The sequence below is a fragment of the Danio rerio genome, chromosome 10 (assembly GCF_052040795.2).
Source record: "Danio rerio strain M-AB ecotype USA chromosome 10, GRCz13ab, whole genome shotgun sequence".
NCBI classification, from domain to species: domain Eukaryota; kingdom Metazoa; phylum Chordata; class Actinopteri; order Cypriniformes; family Danionidae; genus Danio; species Danio rerio.
Genome location: NC_141030.1, coordinates 4596754 through 4616522, shown reverse-complemented (window position 1 = coordinate 4616522; position 19769 = coordinate 4596754). Strand labels below are relative to the sequence as shown.

Here is a 19769-nt window from a genome sequence, read left to right as displayed (position 1 = left end):
GATTTTAAATCAAATGTGTTTTGAATATGAAAAATCAAATCCAATTTGAATATCACAATAAATAAATAAACCTAATCTGCATAGTTTACTTAGTTAAGCCTTTTTGCATTTTAAGCTGAATATTGATATATTGAAAAATAACTAATAGTCTGTACAGTGATTATAGCACAGGCAAAAAAAAATTAGTTATTAAATTTATTGTTTTAAACAATATTTTTTATTTTAATTGTTTTTTTTTTTACCTTTTCTACAATTTATCTTAATGCAAAATAATAATAACATCTAAAGCATATTGTAAAACTTTAGAAATGATTTGTTTTCTTAAAATTGAAATGAACTAAAAATAATAAATGAATGTTTTGTTTTTAAAACCAAATCTTTACTGATTTGACTGCTGGACTGGTCCATGATTGAGGGTGGGGGACACATTTGCTCAGATGTAATAGTTATATTCAAATTAAAAATGTTTTGACCCATACCATACAAAATACAACAGAAAATAATGTAATATATAATTTAAAGCCATAATTCTAGGTATTTATTTGGGAGCACTCTGATTTTTTAGGGCCCTAAGTGACTGCTTACATTGCTTATTGGTTAAATCTGCCCCTGCCTGTGATACATACACTGCAACTGTTTTATTTATTTATTTATTTATTTATTTATTATTATCAATTAAGCTTTTTTGTTACCTTGTAAATAGAAATAGATATATGAATAATTAATATTAGTATCACTAGAATATATGACATACTATTAATGTATGAAAGCTATTAGCTAAGCAGTTTCCATTTAGTTACCACTGCTGCTCTGTTACAGAAATTAACTGGCAACACTAGACAGTTACACAGTGTAAAACAGTGTTGTTAAAAAAAATCTTTAGGCTACTAAGAAATCTACTCCAATGAGCATGACATAAACGCATGCATATTTAACTTAATGGTATCCTTTAAAATAATATCAAATCATAAGCAATCTGAATTAACACTTTAATTATAAATATGTTTGATGGGTCTAAAGCTAGGCAAACTGATGATATCGCATGAGTCATACATCTCTCACTGCACTAATATGCAGTAGCCTATAGCGTAAAGCTACCACAAGATGGGGCTAGATATCTTTACTGTGACAAGCATGACCTAATCAAACCTTTAAAATGTGATTTTAAATCAAATGTGTTTTGAATATGAAAAATCAAATCCAATTTGAATATCACAATAAATAAATAAACCTAATCTGCATAGTTTACTTAGTTAAGCCTTTTTGCATTTTAAGCTGAATATTGATATCTTGAAAAATAACTAGTAATAGTCTGTACAGTGATTATAGCACAGGCAAAAAAAAAATTCGTTATTAAATTTATTGTTTAAAACAATATTTTTTATTTTAATTGTTTTTTTGTTTTTTTTTTACCTTTTTTACAATTTATATTAATGCAAAATAATAATAACATCTAAAGCATCTTGTAAAACTTTAGAAATGATTTGTTTTCTTAAAATTGAAATGAACTAAAAATAATAAATGAATGTTTCGTTTTTAAAACCAAATCTTTACTGATTTGACTGCTGGACTGGTCCATGATTGAGGGTGGGGGACACATTTGCTCAGATGTAATCGTTATATTCAAATTAAAAATGTTTTGACCCTCACCATACAAAATACAACAGAAAATAATGTAATATATAATTTAAAGCCATAATTCTAGGTATTTATTTGGGAGCACTCTGATTTTTTAGGGCCCTAAGTGACTGCTTACATTGCTTATTGGTTAAATCTGCCCCTGCCTGTGATACATACACTGCAACTGTTTTATTTATTTATTTATTTATTTATTTATTTATTTATTTATTTATTATCAATTAGACTTTTTTGTTACCTTGTAAATAGAAATAGATATATCAATAATTCATATTAGTATCACTACAATATATGACATACTATTAATGTATGAAAGCTATTAGCTAAGCAGTTTCCACTTAGTTACCACTGCTGCTCTGTTACATAAATTAACTGGCAACACTAGACAGTTACACAGTGTAAAACAGTGTTGTTAAAAAAATCTTTAGGCTACTAAGAAATCTACTCTAATGAGCATGACATAAACGCATGCATATTTAACTTAATGGTATCCTTTAAAATAATATCAAATTATGAGCAATCTGAATTAACACTTTAATTATAAATATGTTTGATGGGTCTAAATCTAGGCAAACTGATATCGCATGAGTCATACATCTCTCACTGCACTAATATGCAGTAGCCTATAGCGTAAAGCTACCACAAGGTGGGGCTAGATATCTTTACTGTGACAAGCATGACCTAATCAAACCTTTAAAATGTGATTTTAAATCAAATGTGGTTTGAATATGAACAATAAAATCCCATTTGAATATCACAATAAATAAATAATAAATATACCATATTTTTATATGTTGTATTTGTGTTCATATTTAAATGACTGGTTTCATTTCAGTGCAATTTGATCAGAAAGTTATGAACAGGTTGGGTTGGTTTGCTTATATTAGCGCAAATCATAACATTAATTGAGCGAAAGTCACTGCTTCAATTCAGCGCAACGTGAACGCGCATGACGCGCCAGTCAAAATAAAGGGGCGGAGCGATCAACAGCCTGTATAAAACTAAAGCTCTGAGATTTTTCTCCATAGTCGAAACGCGAGCATGGACATACTCAGGACTATAGCACACCACCACCATCACCACCAGCCTGTAAATAGCGGGAAGATGTGTGAACACACACACAGCAGAGCCAGTGAAAGCAGACGAAGGAAATTAGAGGATACTTCATATGCCACTCAAGAAATGTCACGCATTGTCACGGATTCAGCCACTGGGAAATGTTACTGTAGAGGGAAAGTTTTAGGCAAGGTAAATGTTTTACATTTGACAAATCAAAAATATTTAGCATTTTTATGTTTAATACAAAAGTATATATATATATATATATATATATATATATATATATATATATATATATATATATATATATATATATATATATATTTTTTTTTTTTTTTTTTTTTTTTTTTAAGATTAAATCTTGATAACAGATTTTCAACGATTGGTGTCATTAGTATGTATATGTGAAAATGCAGTTTCTCTGTTGCAGGGCGGTTTTGCCAAGTGCTATGAATTTACAGATCTAAGCACAGGCAAAATGTATGCAGCCAAAATCATTCCACACACACGCGTTTCCAAACCTCACCAAAGGGAAAAGGTAAGCTTGCTGTCCTGTTGTCACGTATGTACTTCTGGCAGCATTACTTCATTTACATTACTTCCCTACATCATTTGTTAAGCTTGCAACCATTTGATCGACAGATTGATAGAGAAATCGAATTGCACAGAGCCCTGCATCACAAACACATTGTTCAGTTCTACCATCACTTCGAGGACAAAGACAACATTTACATCCTACTTGAATACTGCAGCAGACGGGTGAGTATTATTGATATGGTTTTTCGATCTGACCAACAAATATTGTTGCTATAACTTCCTTATGTAATTTGTTCTTCAGTCACTAGCACACATTCTCAAGGCCCGAAAAGTGCTTACAGAACCAGAGGTTCGGTACTACTTAAAACAGATTGTCTCGGGACTGAAGTATCTACATGAGCAAGAGATTCTGCACAGAGACCTTAAACTAGGTAAGTGACTACAGCACACATTCGACTAGCATTAGCATTTTGCAGATACTTTTACTCAAAGCAACAAAAGCAATTTGTTAAAGAGCCCCAGAAATGTAAAAATGCATGGTATGCAGGGCCGGTGCGTCCATAGAGGCGACCTAGGCGGCTGCCTAGGGCGGCAGTATAGAGAGGGCGGCGTCCGCAACACCCCCCTTTCACCCACATCCTCAGTTATGTCCACAACACCTTACTCACCACCAGCGTCCACAGATATATTCGCGCAAAGGTGACAGAATAAAGAGGGCAGCGTCAGTGTGCGACACCTCCATCAGTACTCGCGTGTCCTCAGGTAAATCCGCGCATAAGGCGGCAGAATAGAGGTCCGCGACACCCACACGTCCTCAGTTATTTCCACGCATAGGGCGGCAAAATAGAGAGAGCAGCGTTGGCGACACCTCCCTCCCTCCCTCAGCACCCGCGCGTCCTCAGTTATATCCGCGCATAGGGCAGCAGAATAGAGGTTCGTGACACCAGCGCTTCCTCAGTTATATCCGCACATAGGGCGGCAGAATAGAGGTCCGCGACACCTCACTTCATTTTTATAACCGGTCACTTTCGTTTTCACATTGGGGTTGAGGGTGGCGTGATCTTCCTCTGCCTAGAGCAGCAGTTCAGCTTGATCCGGCCCTGATGGTATGTTAATAAAAAAAAAACTGATTTGGAAGGAAAATAGACAAGGGGAAGTTCTGAAAAGACATAAATACCCTTGATATATCATAATTCATTTGCTATTCCCAGGTAACTTCTTCATCAATGAATTTATGGAACTGAAGGTTGGAGACTTTGGTCTGGCTGCAAAACTGGAGCCGCTTGAGAACCGTCGAAGAACAATATGTGGGACACCAAACTACTTGTCACCTGAAGTCCTCAACAAGCAAGGGCACGGTTGTGAATCTGATGTCTGGGCCCTCGGCTGTGTGATGTAAATATGATGGCCAGTTTCTCTTGGATCTTAAACAATTGCAGTGGAGATGTTTATTTAAGTTGGATAACTTGCATTCCGAACAGGTATACCATGCTGTTGGGAAGACCCCCATTTGAAACCACAAACCTTAAAGAAACGTATCGATGTATACGAGAAGCACGATACTCAACGCCATCATCTTTGTCGCCTCAAGCCAAGCATCTCATTAGCAGTATGTTGGCCAAGAATCCTGTGGATAGGCCACAATTGTGTGATATTCTTCGCCATGACTTTTTCTGCCAGGTGTGTGCGCTTTTCTGGAAACCAAATGTATCAGTAGTTCTAAAGTATTTAGCTTTCAACATATATTTTTCTACCTATTTTAGGGTTTCACACCAGACAGACTGTCTGCTAACTGTTGTCATGCAGCCCCAGACATCCACCACACAAGTCCTGCTAAGAGTTTCTTCAAGAAAGCTGCAGCTACCCTGTTTGGTGGGAAGAAGGACAAAGCAAAGTATTTGGAGACTCGAAGTAAGCTCTTTTAAACCTAGTTCATTGCGAACAATTTGATGCCCAGATTACCTAATTGGAAGAGTAAACATTCATTCTTGCAGATAAGCCTGCCAAGGAAGAGGAAGAAATAAACATAAACAGACTTTGCATAGACCTTCGGAAAACATCAGTTAGTCCTCAACCCTGCAGACAAACCCTTGAGGTGAGCTTTTTTTAATGCTCTTGCAGAAAGTTGTGTTTAAACTTTATGATTGTAACCTGTATCTCTTTATTAATTTCCCACAGAACAATAAACCCTCCATTCCGTCTGCTGGAAAACCAGCTGTCTTGACAAAGGACGCCAGCAGCAAACAGCACATTAGAGACAGCATTCGAATGATAGTGCGAGGGACTCTTAGGAGCTGCAGTAGCAGCAGCAGCGAATGTAAGAGCTTTCACATCACATTTTAACCAAAAGAAGGATGTTAATGAATAGCTCAATGAAATATGTTATTGATATTGATGCCTTTTGTGTTCACAGGTCTTGAGAACTGCACGGTGGGAAGCGTTGCAGACACCGTGGCCAGAGTACTACAAGGCTGTCTCGAGAACATGTCGGAAGGTGCGTTTCATGTGTTCTCTCCTGTGGAAAGACACTTGCTATTAAATGCAAATACCTCAGGTCTTAATACTTCCAAGATACAGGATTTTTACTCGTGTGTTGGTCTTCTTAAATACAATAAGCTTTCAATAATCAGGGGACGTGCGAGAATGAGTTAAATTATTTGCAGTCCTGCATTGAAATTCAGGTTATGACGATCCATTTGGTAAAACTTAAGTAAATAAAATCAACCCAAGCTCATTCTGAAAACGTAGTCCCGCGGACGTTTCTGGAGACAGCGGATTACGTCCCGGGGGGTACGTATATATCAGCGTTTATTTTTTTCAAGCGAACGCTACGGGGCGGTGTGACGCCGTTCCCTTTCGCGCTTGCCTTACCTCCTTGTGGAGGGCTTCCCCGCTGCAACCCGTTTGTCCACTCAGCTCAGCGTGTACGTCGGCAGGCTCGAGATGCGGAGAGGGGTCGACCACGGCGACCGGTTTCGAGTCCGGGGAAGAGCAGCTCCAGCAATCAGGTAAGACAAAAACAGAATCCCAAAAATTAAGTGAACGAGTTTCGTGACAGGGTGAGAACGCGGCAAAATCCAAAAACGCGGTGGAATAAAAAAAAATCAGGGCTTTTATTTTTTTGGACGGCTTTTGTGAACTGTTGCTCGGGTTTAGGGAAGCGGGCGGGCGGGTCGATCGGTCAGTGGCCTCCGGCGGGTTCACGCGAGAACAGTGCGGGCGCGAACTGCACTCGCAAGAGGCGCCTGAGGTGCGAAAAAGCGCGCAACAGCGGCCTCTCACGTATTCCGCTGTCTACAGAAACGTCCGCGGGACTACGTTTCCACAATGAGCCCGGGTTGAATAAAATCCATACAAAAATCTGAAAATAAAGCACATTGAACAGAGGGTTGTAAGTAATTATTATTATTTTTTAATCGAAAGCTAACTTAAGTTAAAATCTGCTTTTTCCTTAAGTTAAAGTTACACATTTGATTTCACTTCATACAGTTGCAATCAGAGTTATTCAACCCCCTGAATTATTAGAGCCCCCTTTTTATTTTTTCCCCTATGTTCTGTTTAACAGAGATTTTTTTCAACACATTTCTTAACATAATTGTTTTAATAATTTATTTCTAATAATGGATTTATTTTATCTTTGCCATGATGACAGTACATAATATTTTACTAGACCTTTTTCAAGACACTTTTATACAGCTTAAAGTGACATTTAAAGGCTTAACTAGGTTAATGAGGTTAACTAGGTAGGTTAGGATGAGTAGGAAAGTTATTGCATAAGGATGGTTTGTTCTGTAGACTATCAAAAAATATATAGCTTAAAGGGGCTAATAATTTTGACCTTAAAATGTTTTTTAAAAAATTAAAACTGCTTTTATTCTAGCCGAAATAAAACAAATAAGACTTTCTCCAGAAGAAAAAAAAATTATCAGACAAACTGAACATTTCCTTGCTCTGTTAAACATAATTTGGGAAATAATTAAAAAAGAAAAACAAATCAAAGGAGGTTGAATAACAATGGTTGCAACTGTATTTACTGGATGTACACTGTATTGAAGGTCCACATTTTATCTATTCTCTGAGAATCAAGCCCATAAGATTGGCATTGCTTTAGTGCCATAATCAGGCTTTTAATAATATTTTTATTCTCTCTTTTACAGCTAATAACATATCAAAAGAAAGCATGAACAGCAGCTTCCAGTGGGTGACAAAGTGGGTGGACTATTCCAACAAGTACGGTTTTGGCTATCAGTTGTCAGATCACACAGTCGGCGTTCTCTTCAACAATGGCACTCACATGAGCCTGCTGTCGGACAAAAAGTATGTTGAAGATTTCAAATGTCTTTCTAATTTTTTCATATCTAACATGCTGACTAATGTGTCTTTTTTGACAATCAGGACTGTGCATTACTATGCAGAGCTGGGACAATGTTCAGTCTTCTTAACAAGTGAAGCTCCAGAGCAGTTTGTTGGCCAGGCCACCATCCTAAAATACTTTGCCCACTACATGGAGGAGAATCTGATGGATGTAAGTGTCCTTCTTTGTTGGGAATTGGTAGGGTTGGGTGATGTTGACCAATTTGGAATTGTACGATGTCTAATCATCGACGAACATAGGCAGTGGTGAATTAATTATTTATGATTAAATAATTAATTTGTTACGAATCAATCATTTGTAACCTACCATTTCAACTACCTGACCCACATGGTCTTTGTTTTACCCGTAACCAAATCATAAATAAAGAAAAGTTACAGACAGATTACCACCTGTCAATCACTTTTTATGCATGAATAGGCAGAGTGATCTGTGTTGTTATAATGGCGCAGACAAACTTGGTTGGTAAAAAAGATCCCAACCAACAGTATCTGAGGTTTTCGCTAAAGTTACTAAGTTCAAACCTGAAAGCGAAAGATTGAAGCAGTCTATTGATGCTGTGACACGTACCGGATAGATTCAAAAGACCGAAGTGTCATTAGATAGAGACAAGATTAATTAAACATCACATTTAACAACTATAGTGAGACACAATCCAGCGGTACATCCTTGACTGTCCAACATGCACAACTGTCTGGATATTTTGTGCTCAAGCATGAGCGCATGACAGAGTTTGTGTTTGTGTGGTCACATGATGTGTGTTTTCAGTGATATAATGTTTACTGAGGGCTTTTCAGAAATGCTAGATTAATTCCAGCGTAGACAAGGATCGATTTCGTTCTACAATGCCATTTTAAAACTAAGATGTATTAGTTTAATTGGGGCCTAAGTGCGTATTTTTTTGGAGTTGGTTACTGCAGCGATGGGGGAGGATTGCTATGCAGGCTCAGCATTGTGATGTCTATAGCCGCCTTTCCACTGCACACGACAAACGACAAGCAACAGACCGGAAGTCATTCATTTCCAATGGAGAGCAGTCCGGGAGCTGCGTTGAGTTCCGATCATCTCCGTATGCGGAAAATTCGGATTCGAATTGAGCTGCGGATCCGTTGAAATATTTGAACTCCTGCGACTAGACCGTATGCGACCTGCCGACCGGATATGGTGTATTCCAGTGTTGTCCAAGCAGGTCTGTGCGCGCGAGATGAGAAATTTAGAGGAGTTTATTTGGTTATTTTTTGAATTATAAAAAGTCTATTAAAGAAAAACTTTTCTGTTCATAAATGTAAGTAAGAAAGTAATAAAAATATATATTTTTAATGTTGTCTCCACATTCCCTCCAATATTTTAGCGGTCTATGAGTTTCTAGTATCCATTCATCCATTAAACTATGTAAACGCACAGAGAATAAAGGCTATTGCTTTTGCAGTCCTTTATTTCGGACACCGTTGAAAATCACCTTCTCCACCGTGGTGCACGACAACACTGAAAATACTGTGCGGCTGCCACAAGGGGGCGTATTCCGACAGTCGTGTCCAAATGTCGTGTGCAGTGGAAAGGCGGCTTATCGGCCATCAGCGATGGACGATAGCATCGTCAGTCGACCCAATCCTCGTAATCGGTTTCATTGGATGTCTGGGATTGCTATATGTAAATAGCTTCATATTGATTATTCCTTACTGTTTGTCAACAGGGAGGAGATTTACCCAATATTACGGATGCAAACAAACCAAGATTGTACCTTCTTCAGTGGCTCAAATCTGATCAAGCATTGATGATGCTCTTCAATGACGGCACTTTCCAGGTAGAACTTTGCATTTGCATAGCTAGAAGCTACCCTACTGAAAAAAAAGCTTAAACCTTAACTTGTTTTAGCTGGTCAACCAGGCTGGTTTTAGAGGGGTTTCCAGCCATTTCCAGCCTGGTCCTAGCTGGTCAGGCTGGGAGAAGACCAGCTAAAACCATCTTGACCAGCCAAAACCAGCTACGTCCCACTTAAACCAGGCTGGTCAAGCTGGTTTTAGCTGGATTTAGCTGGTCATTTTTTAGCCTGACCAGCTAAGACCAGGCTGGAAATCAGCCTGGAAATGGTCAAAACCCCTCTAAAACCAGGCAGGTCAACCAGCTAAAACCAGCCAACCAGCCTAGGCTGGTTTAAGCTGGATTTTTCAGCAGGGTAATGACTAATAGAGCACTATTCTTTTGCAGAGCTGCATATAGTGGATCTGATTTCTATTAATAATTGGTGAAATTTGCACATTCAATCAACACTGAAATTTAAATTGAGTTGTGATAAACATTGACACTAATCTTTAAAAAGCTACAACAGATTGTGAATTGATTTAATACTTGATAAGGATAGGATTATTGGTTATTTTTCAGTGTTAAACTGGAAACTGCAATGTAATCGATCACTTTAAGGTAACTGGACTTAGCTAGAACAGAAGAATGCTTGTTGGCTTGATTGCTAAACACATGCTATTCACACAGGTGAACTTTTACCACGATCACACCAAGATAATCCTGTGCAATCACCGAGAGGAATACTTACTGACATACATCAACGAGGAACGCGTGTCCACCACGCTGCGACTCAGCACTCTGCTTGCGTCTGGATGCTCAGCGGATCTGCAAAGTCGCATGGACTATGCACTTAACATGCTGTTGCAGAGATGTGGAGACGTAACTGATGGGAAATCGAGGATGCTTTGAAAAGGCAAGAATGTGGATCAAGGCTTGATGGGAAGCATTTAAGATTGGAGGAGATCTAATGGACTTTATGAGTTATACAAATGGAACTGGGCTGGAACCAGAGATGAAATCAAGACAAATATATTCGATTTAAATGTTTATTTTTTTATTGCGTAACTCTTGCTATGTTGAAGCCAAACGGAGATCTGAGGAAAAGCAGGGTGCTTGGAGGTAGCTCCGCGGAGAGCAGATTTCGGTTAACTGTGAAAACGTCCCTATTTAAAGACATGGGCTCCAGAGTGAAATGATAAGATGCTGTAGTTTTACATGGCTAGTTCTTCCTATTCATTTGTGTGCAAAAAGAACCGGCTGCGTTTCACTGTGGGAAAACTCAGCCATGGAAATAACTTATTATGAGACAAAAGTCAGTATTTATTTATTTAATAAAGACAACCATAGAATTACATCAGTGTTGATGCTTGATGTTTTGAGGCCAAACGTTACTTCAGGTTCATTAAAACCATCATGACTAGTGCTTTGTCCTCTTGTACGCCATTGACAGATTCATCATGCAAGGTCAGTGGCAAAACCGTAAATGGTGTTCGTCTTGCCCGGTCTTGATGGTTTGTATGAAGATTAAAGATAAATAATGTTGAGCAAGTGTTGTCTTTTGTTTCTTCTCTCATTGTCCCTGCATCAGAGTGGCAAACAGTGCATTATGTCCCATTTCCATTAACTGGTACAGTACCGTACGGTATGGGTCACCTATATTAGGCGTGCGTTTCCACTGCCTTAAGCAGGGGTCACCAAACTTGTTCCTGGATGGCCGGTGTCCTGCAGATTTTAGCTCCAACCCTAATCAAACGCACCTGAACAAGCTAGTCTAGGTCTTACTAGGTATAGACTGATTTCATGCGGCCGCCATTTTCAAAAGCGAAATCGAGGCTGCGGTGGGAAGAAAACCGGAAGTATCATCGGGAGTTACATAGGAATGTTGTGTAACTGGCTGTATATCTTATCAGCGAAGAGAAAGTGACACAAATTTATCATTTCTCCGCCTTCCGGGTAACCCGAAGGTCCGTTCTGAATAAATGGTGAATGTAAAAAGGGATATCAGAGCTCATTTTCAGCTAAGTTAAGGGAAACGGCACTAGTTAGCTAACGTTTTCTTTCCTAAACACACTTTTTAGATGCCATTTATCAAACTCGAGTTAATAAAATGATTCTTTCACTATATTAGACTTGTCACGAAAATCACGAAAACTTGTCAAAAGAAAAAACGGCAATTTCGCGCTAACATTTAAGGCAATGTTGATGGCTTTCTTGAAACAGCGCTGATTTGCCATTGTGTTCACGTGTTCAACAGAAATGCTTGTGATTGGCCGAGAAGGTAATCAGTTCACCCACCGCTGTATACTGAGCACAAACACAGACGAGCCGAGCGATCTGCTTGATGACTCGACTGATCTTGGCGGCTGCTTCGCGCTCCAGTCCGTGTATCTGTGTTTGTACTGGGTGAAGGGCGGTAAACTGAGCGCAATCCAAACACAGATACACAGAGACGGAAGCGCAAAGCCGTGAAGATCAGTCATTTCGAGACATCCGCGCTCAGCAGAGCTTCCATGTTAGCAGGGAAATAGCCGGGTTTAAAACTTCAGTACCGGGACAACACTATTACAGACAACACGAGGGTGTGTTGCAGAGGACTGCAGTGTTTTATCACTCACCGGGTTACATAGGCTGAAGCAGGAAAGCGTCCTCACGGTGTTTAACTGGTGCCATAAGCTGAAGCCTAGGAGGACACTTAAGCGTATCACTGAGATTGTCATGTTGTTTGATGCTAAATTGCTTTTAATTGTTTAAAATAAACTTACTAAATAATATTAAAGTGATGGTTACACCATTTTCTGCATTTTGAAATCTCAGCAACAGCTGGAGGTTTGTAGTACACGGCATGTTACTGCAATGTTTACAGTGCTCGTCCTATACTTCCGGGTTTCTTCCCACCGCAGCCTCGCTTTGGTTCTTTAAAATGGCGGCCGCGTGAAATAAGCGTATACTTGAAACACCCAGGCGGGTGTGCTGAGGCAAGTTGGAGCTAAACCCTGCAGGGACACCGGCCCTCCAGGACCGAGATTGGTGACCCCTGGCCAAAAGGGTACCAAAGAGAGTAGTACCAAAAAGGGTACTACAAGAGAGTAGTTTCACAGATAAAAGAAAGTTTCAGTCTACGTCATTTTTACTTGAGGGAATGTCACAGTAGAGCTGTACGGGTCGTTCACATCTTACATGAGAAGCACTTCACACTAAACATATGCTTTATAAATATAAACACTTGTGTATAAAAGTTCATTACGAACCTTTCTATGAACATGATTTGATTATAACTGCAGATCAATGACGATGCGAAATAGCCTACTGTTACATCTGCGATTACATAAAATAAAAAAATGCAACATATATTAGCACATTCTGAAAAACTACACACAGCATACATTCAGTCCTTATTTGGGTACAAAAACAACACCCAACATATAGCCCACAGTCAGTGCAAACATCTCATCTGTGCCTTTAATCTTAACCAGCACATATGTAAGCCCTGTTAGAGAGTAATTCCGTCATTACGAGTTCATAAAAGTCCAAAAGGCGATGATGAACATGGCAGTTTGTTCATGATTCAGGTTGCTGAAACAATTTTCTCCTCTTTTTTTTTTCCGGCTTCTCCTTTGTTTTTTTCGCGCTTCACTCTCACGTTTGTCCTTTTCTGAAAGGATTAGATGTCGGAAGCACTTCAATAATCATGCACACGTTATTTTCATCAGCTCAAGAAGTTCCTTATTTCAGATATAGACGCTGGAGAAAGCGAAAACGCTCACACTTTTAGACGGGCTTGTAAAACAAAAACAGGACAGAGCAGATTTTGATCTTGGCTTTGTGGCTGTACATCAAAATGACGAGACGGTTTGTTTGAGCTTGAGTCAATCATGGCTCGTTAGTTTATGTATATATTATTACGTTGTAATGTCTTGGCTGTGTATTTAACAACCCAGGCTCATTGTGGAAACGTAGTCCCGCGGACGTTTCTGGAGACCGCGGAATATGTCCCGGCGGGTACGTAAGGCTGCAGTTTTAGTTTTCGCGAATCCGCGAGAGGCCACTGTTTTGTGTTTTTTCGCACCTCAGACGCCTCTCTCGCGCTGTTCTTGCGCGAACCCGCCGAAGGCCACTGTCCGACTGACTGGATGATTGACTGCGCGACCGGCCAATCGGCTGACTCGCCCTCCTCCTTCCCTGAACCCAACCAATTTTACAGATCGACCCGGCCGCCCGCCCGCTTGCTTCCCTAAACTCGAGCAACAGTTCACAAAAGCTGTCCAAAAAAATCAAAACCCTGATTTTTTTTATTCCACCGCGTTTTCAGATTTCGCCGCGTTCTCACCCTGTCACGAAACTCGTTCACTTAATTTTTGGGATTCTGTTTTTGTCTTACCTGATTGCTGGAGCTGCTCTTCCCCGGACTCGAAACCGGTCGCCGTGGTCGACCCCTCTCCGCATCTCGAGCCTGCCGACGTACACGCTGAGCTAAGTGGACAAACGGGCTGCAGCAGGGAAGCCCTCCACTAGGAGGTAAGGCAAGCGCGAAAGGGAACAGCGTCTCACCGCCCTGCAGCGTTCGCTTGAAAAAAATAAACGCGGCCGTACGTACCCCCCGGGACGTAATCCGCTGTCTCCAGAAACGTCCGCGGGACTACGTTTTCAGAATGAGCTTGGGTTGGTTTTTAAAGCATGGCGGTTCCTTTATTGTCATTCTCCTGCATCTGCAAGTGACATATCTCTGCAAACCAATAGCATTAAGTTGTGCATCTAGCTCTGCCTCATGGTACCCTTTAGGCCTGCTTGGTACCCTTTGCAAAGGGTTACCAAAAAGTGGTACGGTTCGCTTTTAGGTACCTTTTAACAGTGGAAATGGCCGTACCATACGACTCAGTGGAAACGGGCCATTAGATAAAGATCTAAGGGCCTTCTACCAAGCTCAAAAACACACACTATATATACAAAACAAGATAAAGATGAAAAGAGAACTACGCTATGCTCTTAAGCCATTCACAAACTATTAAGATTTAATAAATACAGTACTTAATTTGGTTTATTTATAATATATTATATTTATTGTGTTATTTTATTGTGTGAAATATAGTTTATTACATATATAATTTTTTTCATTACAGCAACATTGTGATAACAAATTGTAGGTCTTTTAATCTTGGACAAATTAGTTTAGTTATCATATTTATACAAAATTTAAAGATAAATGTGTTAACGAAGAGTTGAAAATAACTCATAGAGGGTTAACAGAATTAAACTTTTACCCAAACATTAAAAATAGATTCAAATCTGTTAAATTAATTGAAGTTGATGATACACAACTTAAAACAGATACATTAAAACAGATATATTCACTTTCAATAAATACATGTAAGAAATAGAAAAACAAGAAATTAAAGGGAAAAAAAAGTGTCAAATGTTTACTCTAATGCTGAGTTCAGACTGCATGATTTTAGCCCTGATTTTGACTTGCTGACAGGTTTTGAGAAATCGCCGACAAATGCCTCAAATCACAGGCAAATCAGTGCTCGTTCACAAAGTAACAGTCGCACAATATGAACTATCAAGAACACGATATGAGAGAATCGCTGATGAGTCACCGACACCCATGAGATATTTGGCACACTAAATATCTGGAGCTGTTGGCGATTCAATCATGCCGTGTGAAATGTGTACTGATTGAAAATAACATCCGCGACCACCTACAGCCAATGAGAGGGCAGCATTCACTAGTATGGGTACCTGCAGGCCAGCGGGAGGCTGGGGGAGAAGTTAAAAGCGCTCATTTTCAGTTTATTTGGACCCAAGAAATGGAGGAAAAACTAGTGTAAATTTGGCAGGAGCACTGTGTGTGTTTGACGTGCCATCTGATCAATATCACAATCAGATTGTAAAGTAAAAAAAAGTCAGGTAAGCAACACACGGTTCTAAAGCTAAAGCCTTCTTTTTACATTATGTAGTTAATAACGAAAGATATATCACGTGACCTTGCGTTGTTTCCATGTCACTTCTCGCGTTTGTTTGGTTTTGAGACGTAGTTTGGACAAAGTTGTCTGTAATTCTTCCTATTTTATTTTATCTCCTGTCGCCATAATACAGTGTAAACACAGCACCGACAGAATGCTAACCCAGAGAGTCATGCAGTGTGAAAACATCCGTGACACGACTACTTTGAAAATCATGCAGTCTGAACTCGGCATTAAAATATTGTTAAGATCATTTTTCTTTTTTTGATCTTTCTGTTATACCAGCTGGTATTTTATTTCTCTTGGCCTCAATGAGGAGGAAAAAAAGGAACAGACACAGTTTGTTGTCCAAGATCAGTAAAGCCCCACAGTTGGTTTCCTGGAGTCTCTTTCTAGCATCATCTGTCACTCTGAAATGTAGGCCATTTTGTCTTTTCTAAATCAGTGCCAGAAAACTGAGTTGATACACTAAAACTTTAATGGTTACATAACACATACAGAGCTCTCGATATTGACCAAATCAATGGTCCTGTTTTACAGACCATCAGCACACATAAAAAAATGGCTAAAATTCTAAAATAAAAAACATTTTAAAATAGAAATAAACAACAGCAATAATGCCTATATATTGTTTCAATAAAAATTATTGTCAGTTTACTCTGATTAATATTAATAACAACTAAATGTTGGAACATTTTGGAAGAAATTAAAGTAATAAAATAAAAAAAATATACAATAAAAATTAATTTTATTTATTAATTTTCTTTTCGGCTCAGTCCCTTTATTAATCTGGGGATGCCTCAGCGGAATGAACCGCCAACTTATCCAGTATGTTTTTCGCATCCATACACACTCATCCGCACACATACACTACAGACAGTTTTAGCTTACCCAATTCACCTATACCGCATGTTTTTTGACTTGTGGGGGAAACTGAAGCATCCGGAGGAAACCCATAAGAACACAGGGAGAACATGCAAACTCCACAAAAAAATTCCAACTGATTCAGCTTGGGCTCGAACCAGCGTGTTTGTGCTACCTAATGTGCCACTGTGCTGCCCATATTTAATTGATAATAACAATGCTAAGAAGAAGAATGGCTGGTATAATGTAATGAATAGAACTGATTTAATGGGTTTTTAACTGGATAATTGGATTTTGTTTAAAGCTTAGCGATACTGATTTAAATTGTTAACATCCTTAAAGAATTCCAGAGCATTCCTGCAATTAAAATAATCTGTTATTATATTTTAATCTTTAATCTTAACTTCCTCAAAGTGCTGCTAAAAAGGCTGATTAACCCTCCCTAGCTTTGAACAAACAAATATATTTAGAAAAATATATGGTTTTGAGCAATGTAGGAACTACATGCAACTACATCTTGACTTTATTCCACCCTGTGGGGCCACAAATTTACACTATAAACATGAAGAACAATATCTGCATAAATAAAATGATCTATTCCGGTGAAACTTGTTTCCCAAGCCAATTTTCCATGTCCAATAAAACATCTTGTATTGATTTAATCTACTTCTAAATAAAGATCCATGGGATACGGTCATGTTGTTTCTCAAGAGATGAATAACAACGTGAAGAAACTGAATCATGCCCGATTACTTAACATCCATCTGCAGCGTCAACATCCTGAGCAGTATGCCCAACTGTTGGGCACATGGACACATCAGTTGCCCTAGTTTCTCTTGTCCAATTCTGCAACATATCAGCTCACTGTAACACAACAGAGTCAATTTGTCCTGACTGAAATTAAAACCTATGTTTTTAGACTAATGTTTTTTAGGGGTCGCTGATTTGTCTGAACAACAGGTTTCATTTCACAGAAAATATAAAAAAAAACAGTCTGTAAATTTACCTACTGTATTATAATGAAGTGAATTTTTATTAAGATTGTGAATGGAATCTCATTCTGAAAATTTACCTTTCTGGAGATCGCGAATTATGTAGCCAAAAGTATGTGTGGTTACTTTTTTGTCTTTAAAACAAACGCTACGAGGGGAAAGGCGCCGTTCCTTTTCATGTTTACCAGCTGTCTGCTTACTTCCATATGGACCATTTTCTCGCTGTTACCAGTTTGTCCAGTGGCTCACCATGTAAAGACGCAAACTTGAGACCCAGAAAGGAGTTGATCAAGACTCCGGGGTTTGAGTTCAACAAAGAATGGTTCCAGTTAGTAAAATAAAGCCAAAAGGCTTTTCTTTTTCTGCATTGCCTTTTATAACTGTCGGTTGGGTTTACATTTACATTTAGTCATTTAGCAGACGCTTTTATCCAAAGCGACTTACAAATGAGGACAAGGAAGCAATTTACACAGTCACAGTCCCACCCCCTCTCCCTGTCTGACGAGGAGTGTGGGAAAAAGAGAAATTAGCAGAAAGAGTAGCATGTATAGCAGTGTTCTCCGGCCTCAACCAGGTCTCAGTTAGAGCCATGAGACTATAGTCAGAATATGTAGCTATGGTGGTAATAAAATCTGCCTTGTTAACAGCTGATTGACAATTCCAGAGGCCCACGGAGAGAGAGAGTTGTGAAATAGCAGATATATGTATTGAACGAAGGTTGTGAGGATTACGCCTGCAGCGTACCTCCCGTGTTTTGCGAGTGTTAGTAACAGCAGGAATTAGTAAACACATAATAAAAGTGCAATGAAAACAAAAATAAGTGTAAAGATAGAGTAAAACAAGAAAGTAAAGTACTCAAGTGCTTTGTCGGTGTCTTTGCTCGGTGGAGTCGCGCAGGTAGAGTCGATGGCGAAGGTAGAGTCGATGGTCTTTACACCAGGTTTAGGTAAGAGGGTGGGCGGGTCAATCTGTGCTTTTGAAAACACTATTGGTTGGGTTTAGAGAAGGAGGTGGCTGGGTCAGATGATCGGTCATTCAGTCGACAGAAGCCTCAGGTGAATTTATGCAAGAATATCAGCTATAAATGACACTTGCAAGAGAAATTTGAGAAACAAAAACTGCAAATATAATCCAGCAATCTGTTATTTACTATTATTAAAAATAGAATGCAAATAAATTCTTCAAACAAATGTGTTTTATTGTATTGGCAGAAAACTATAATAGAAAATTCATTCATTCATTCTTGTCAGCTTAGTCCCTTTTTCAATCCAGGGTCACCACAGCGGAATGAACCGCCAACTTATCCAGCACGTTTTTATGCAGCAGATGCCCTTCCAGCTGCAACCAATCTCTAGGGAACCATCCATACACACTCATTCACACTCATACACTACGGACAATTTAGCCAACGCAATTCACATGTACCATATGTCTTTGGACTGTGGAGGAAACCAGAGGAAACCCATGCGAACGCAGAGAGAACATGCACACAGAAACGCCAACTGACCCAGCCGAGGCTCAAACCAGCGACCTTCTTACTGTGAGGCGACAGCACTACCTACTGCGCCACTTCGTCATCACAACAGAAAATGTATAACGAAATGAAACAAATCAGCAGACTAAATATACAACTAAAAGATATGAATACATCTTCTATTTAAAATGTAACACAAAAGCTAAATTAATAATAATAAAAAACACCCGGAGTGTATGTAGCACATAAGCAATGTAGCATGTTGCAATAAGCAATGCACCATAAGACAGAAATTTGCAAAATCTAACTCTAGTGTGAGTCTCAGTGTGGGTGTCCAAGTGGCTTCATCTGTTGCTGCTTGGCTTCTAGGGTTAAGCTGGACTGGGTAGGATGCTATCAAAAAGAGTATTAATGTAACTTTGTACTTTAAGTTATTTATCCAAATGGATTTCCTTTTTTTTTTTTTTTTTTTTGTCTGTAAGTGACTACAAAGGAAACCTCATAAGAGCTGAGTGCAGCATATCTGTGGCTTCGTAACAAGTTCATTCATGCTCTTTGGCACTGTAGGAAATATACATATCTTTGTGGTGCCTGATTTCCTCAACAAGACCACACCTAACATTCTTCAACACACCTGACAGCTTTTTCACAAAGCTTACCTTTCTTAGGATTGTACAATATCCCACCTCTTACACACACACTCAAGATTAACTACATCTAACCACTATAAATTTCTTGAGGAAATAAAGTAAGTTATTAATAATGTGCTTTATACAATACAGACTGTTTCAGAAAAGCTTCAAATTAAAAATGGAAAATAAAATAATAGAATCAATAAAGAAAAAAATTCTTGAAAAATTCTTTAAATTAAGGGTTCAAGAGTTCACCCTTAGCTTATGGGGAAAACCCATACAAACACGAGGAGAAGATGCAAACTCCACACAGAAATGCTGACTTGCACAGGTAAGATCTGATCCAGTGACATTCTTGCTGTGAGGCAATGATGCTAACCATTGGGCCTCCTGCTGCCCAGCCAAGGATAGCCCTGCTAAAAAATCCAGCTTAAACCA

General features: G+C 38.9%; 1 protein-coding gene and 1 long non-coding RNA gene across 3 annotated transcripts in view; both read left to right on the top strand.

Moving 5' to 3' along the window:
- Positions 1-19769, top strand: part of LOC147834968 (uncharacterized) — a 722499-nt gene that overhangs the window by 195783 nt on the left and 506947 nt on the right. The gene's annotated exons all lie outside the window — the stretch shown is intronic.
- On the top strand, positions 2663-10953 carry plk2a (polo-like kinase 2a (Drosophila)). 2 transcript variants are annotated; one of them, XM_087270002.1, is made up of 14 exons: positions 2663-2886; positions 3128-3235; positions 3340-3456; positions 3536-4153; positions 4209-4629; positions 4716-4914; positions 4998-5145; positions 5229-5329; positions 5413-5551; positions 5648-5728; positions 7392-7551; positions 7630-7759; positions 9300-9410; positions 10097-10953. In XM_087270002.1, the coding sequence occupies exons 5-14, from the start codon at positions 4469-4471 to the stop codon at positions 10316-10318; spliced, it is 1452 nt and encodes a 483-aa protein (XP_087126128.1). In that variant the 5' UTR covers positions 2663-2886; positions 3128-3235; positions 3340-3456; positions 3536-4153; positions 4209-4468; the 3' UTR covers positions 10319-10953. The 2 variants fall into 2 exon arrangements, with proteins under 2 accessions (XP_087126128.1, XP_087126127.1); XM_087270001.1 differs by having other exon boundaries at positions 2665-2886; positions 3536-3665; positions 4446-4629.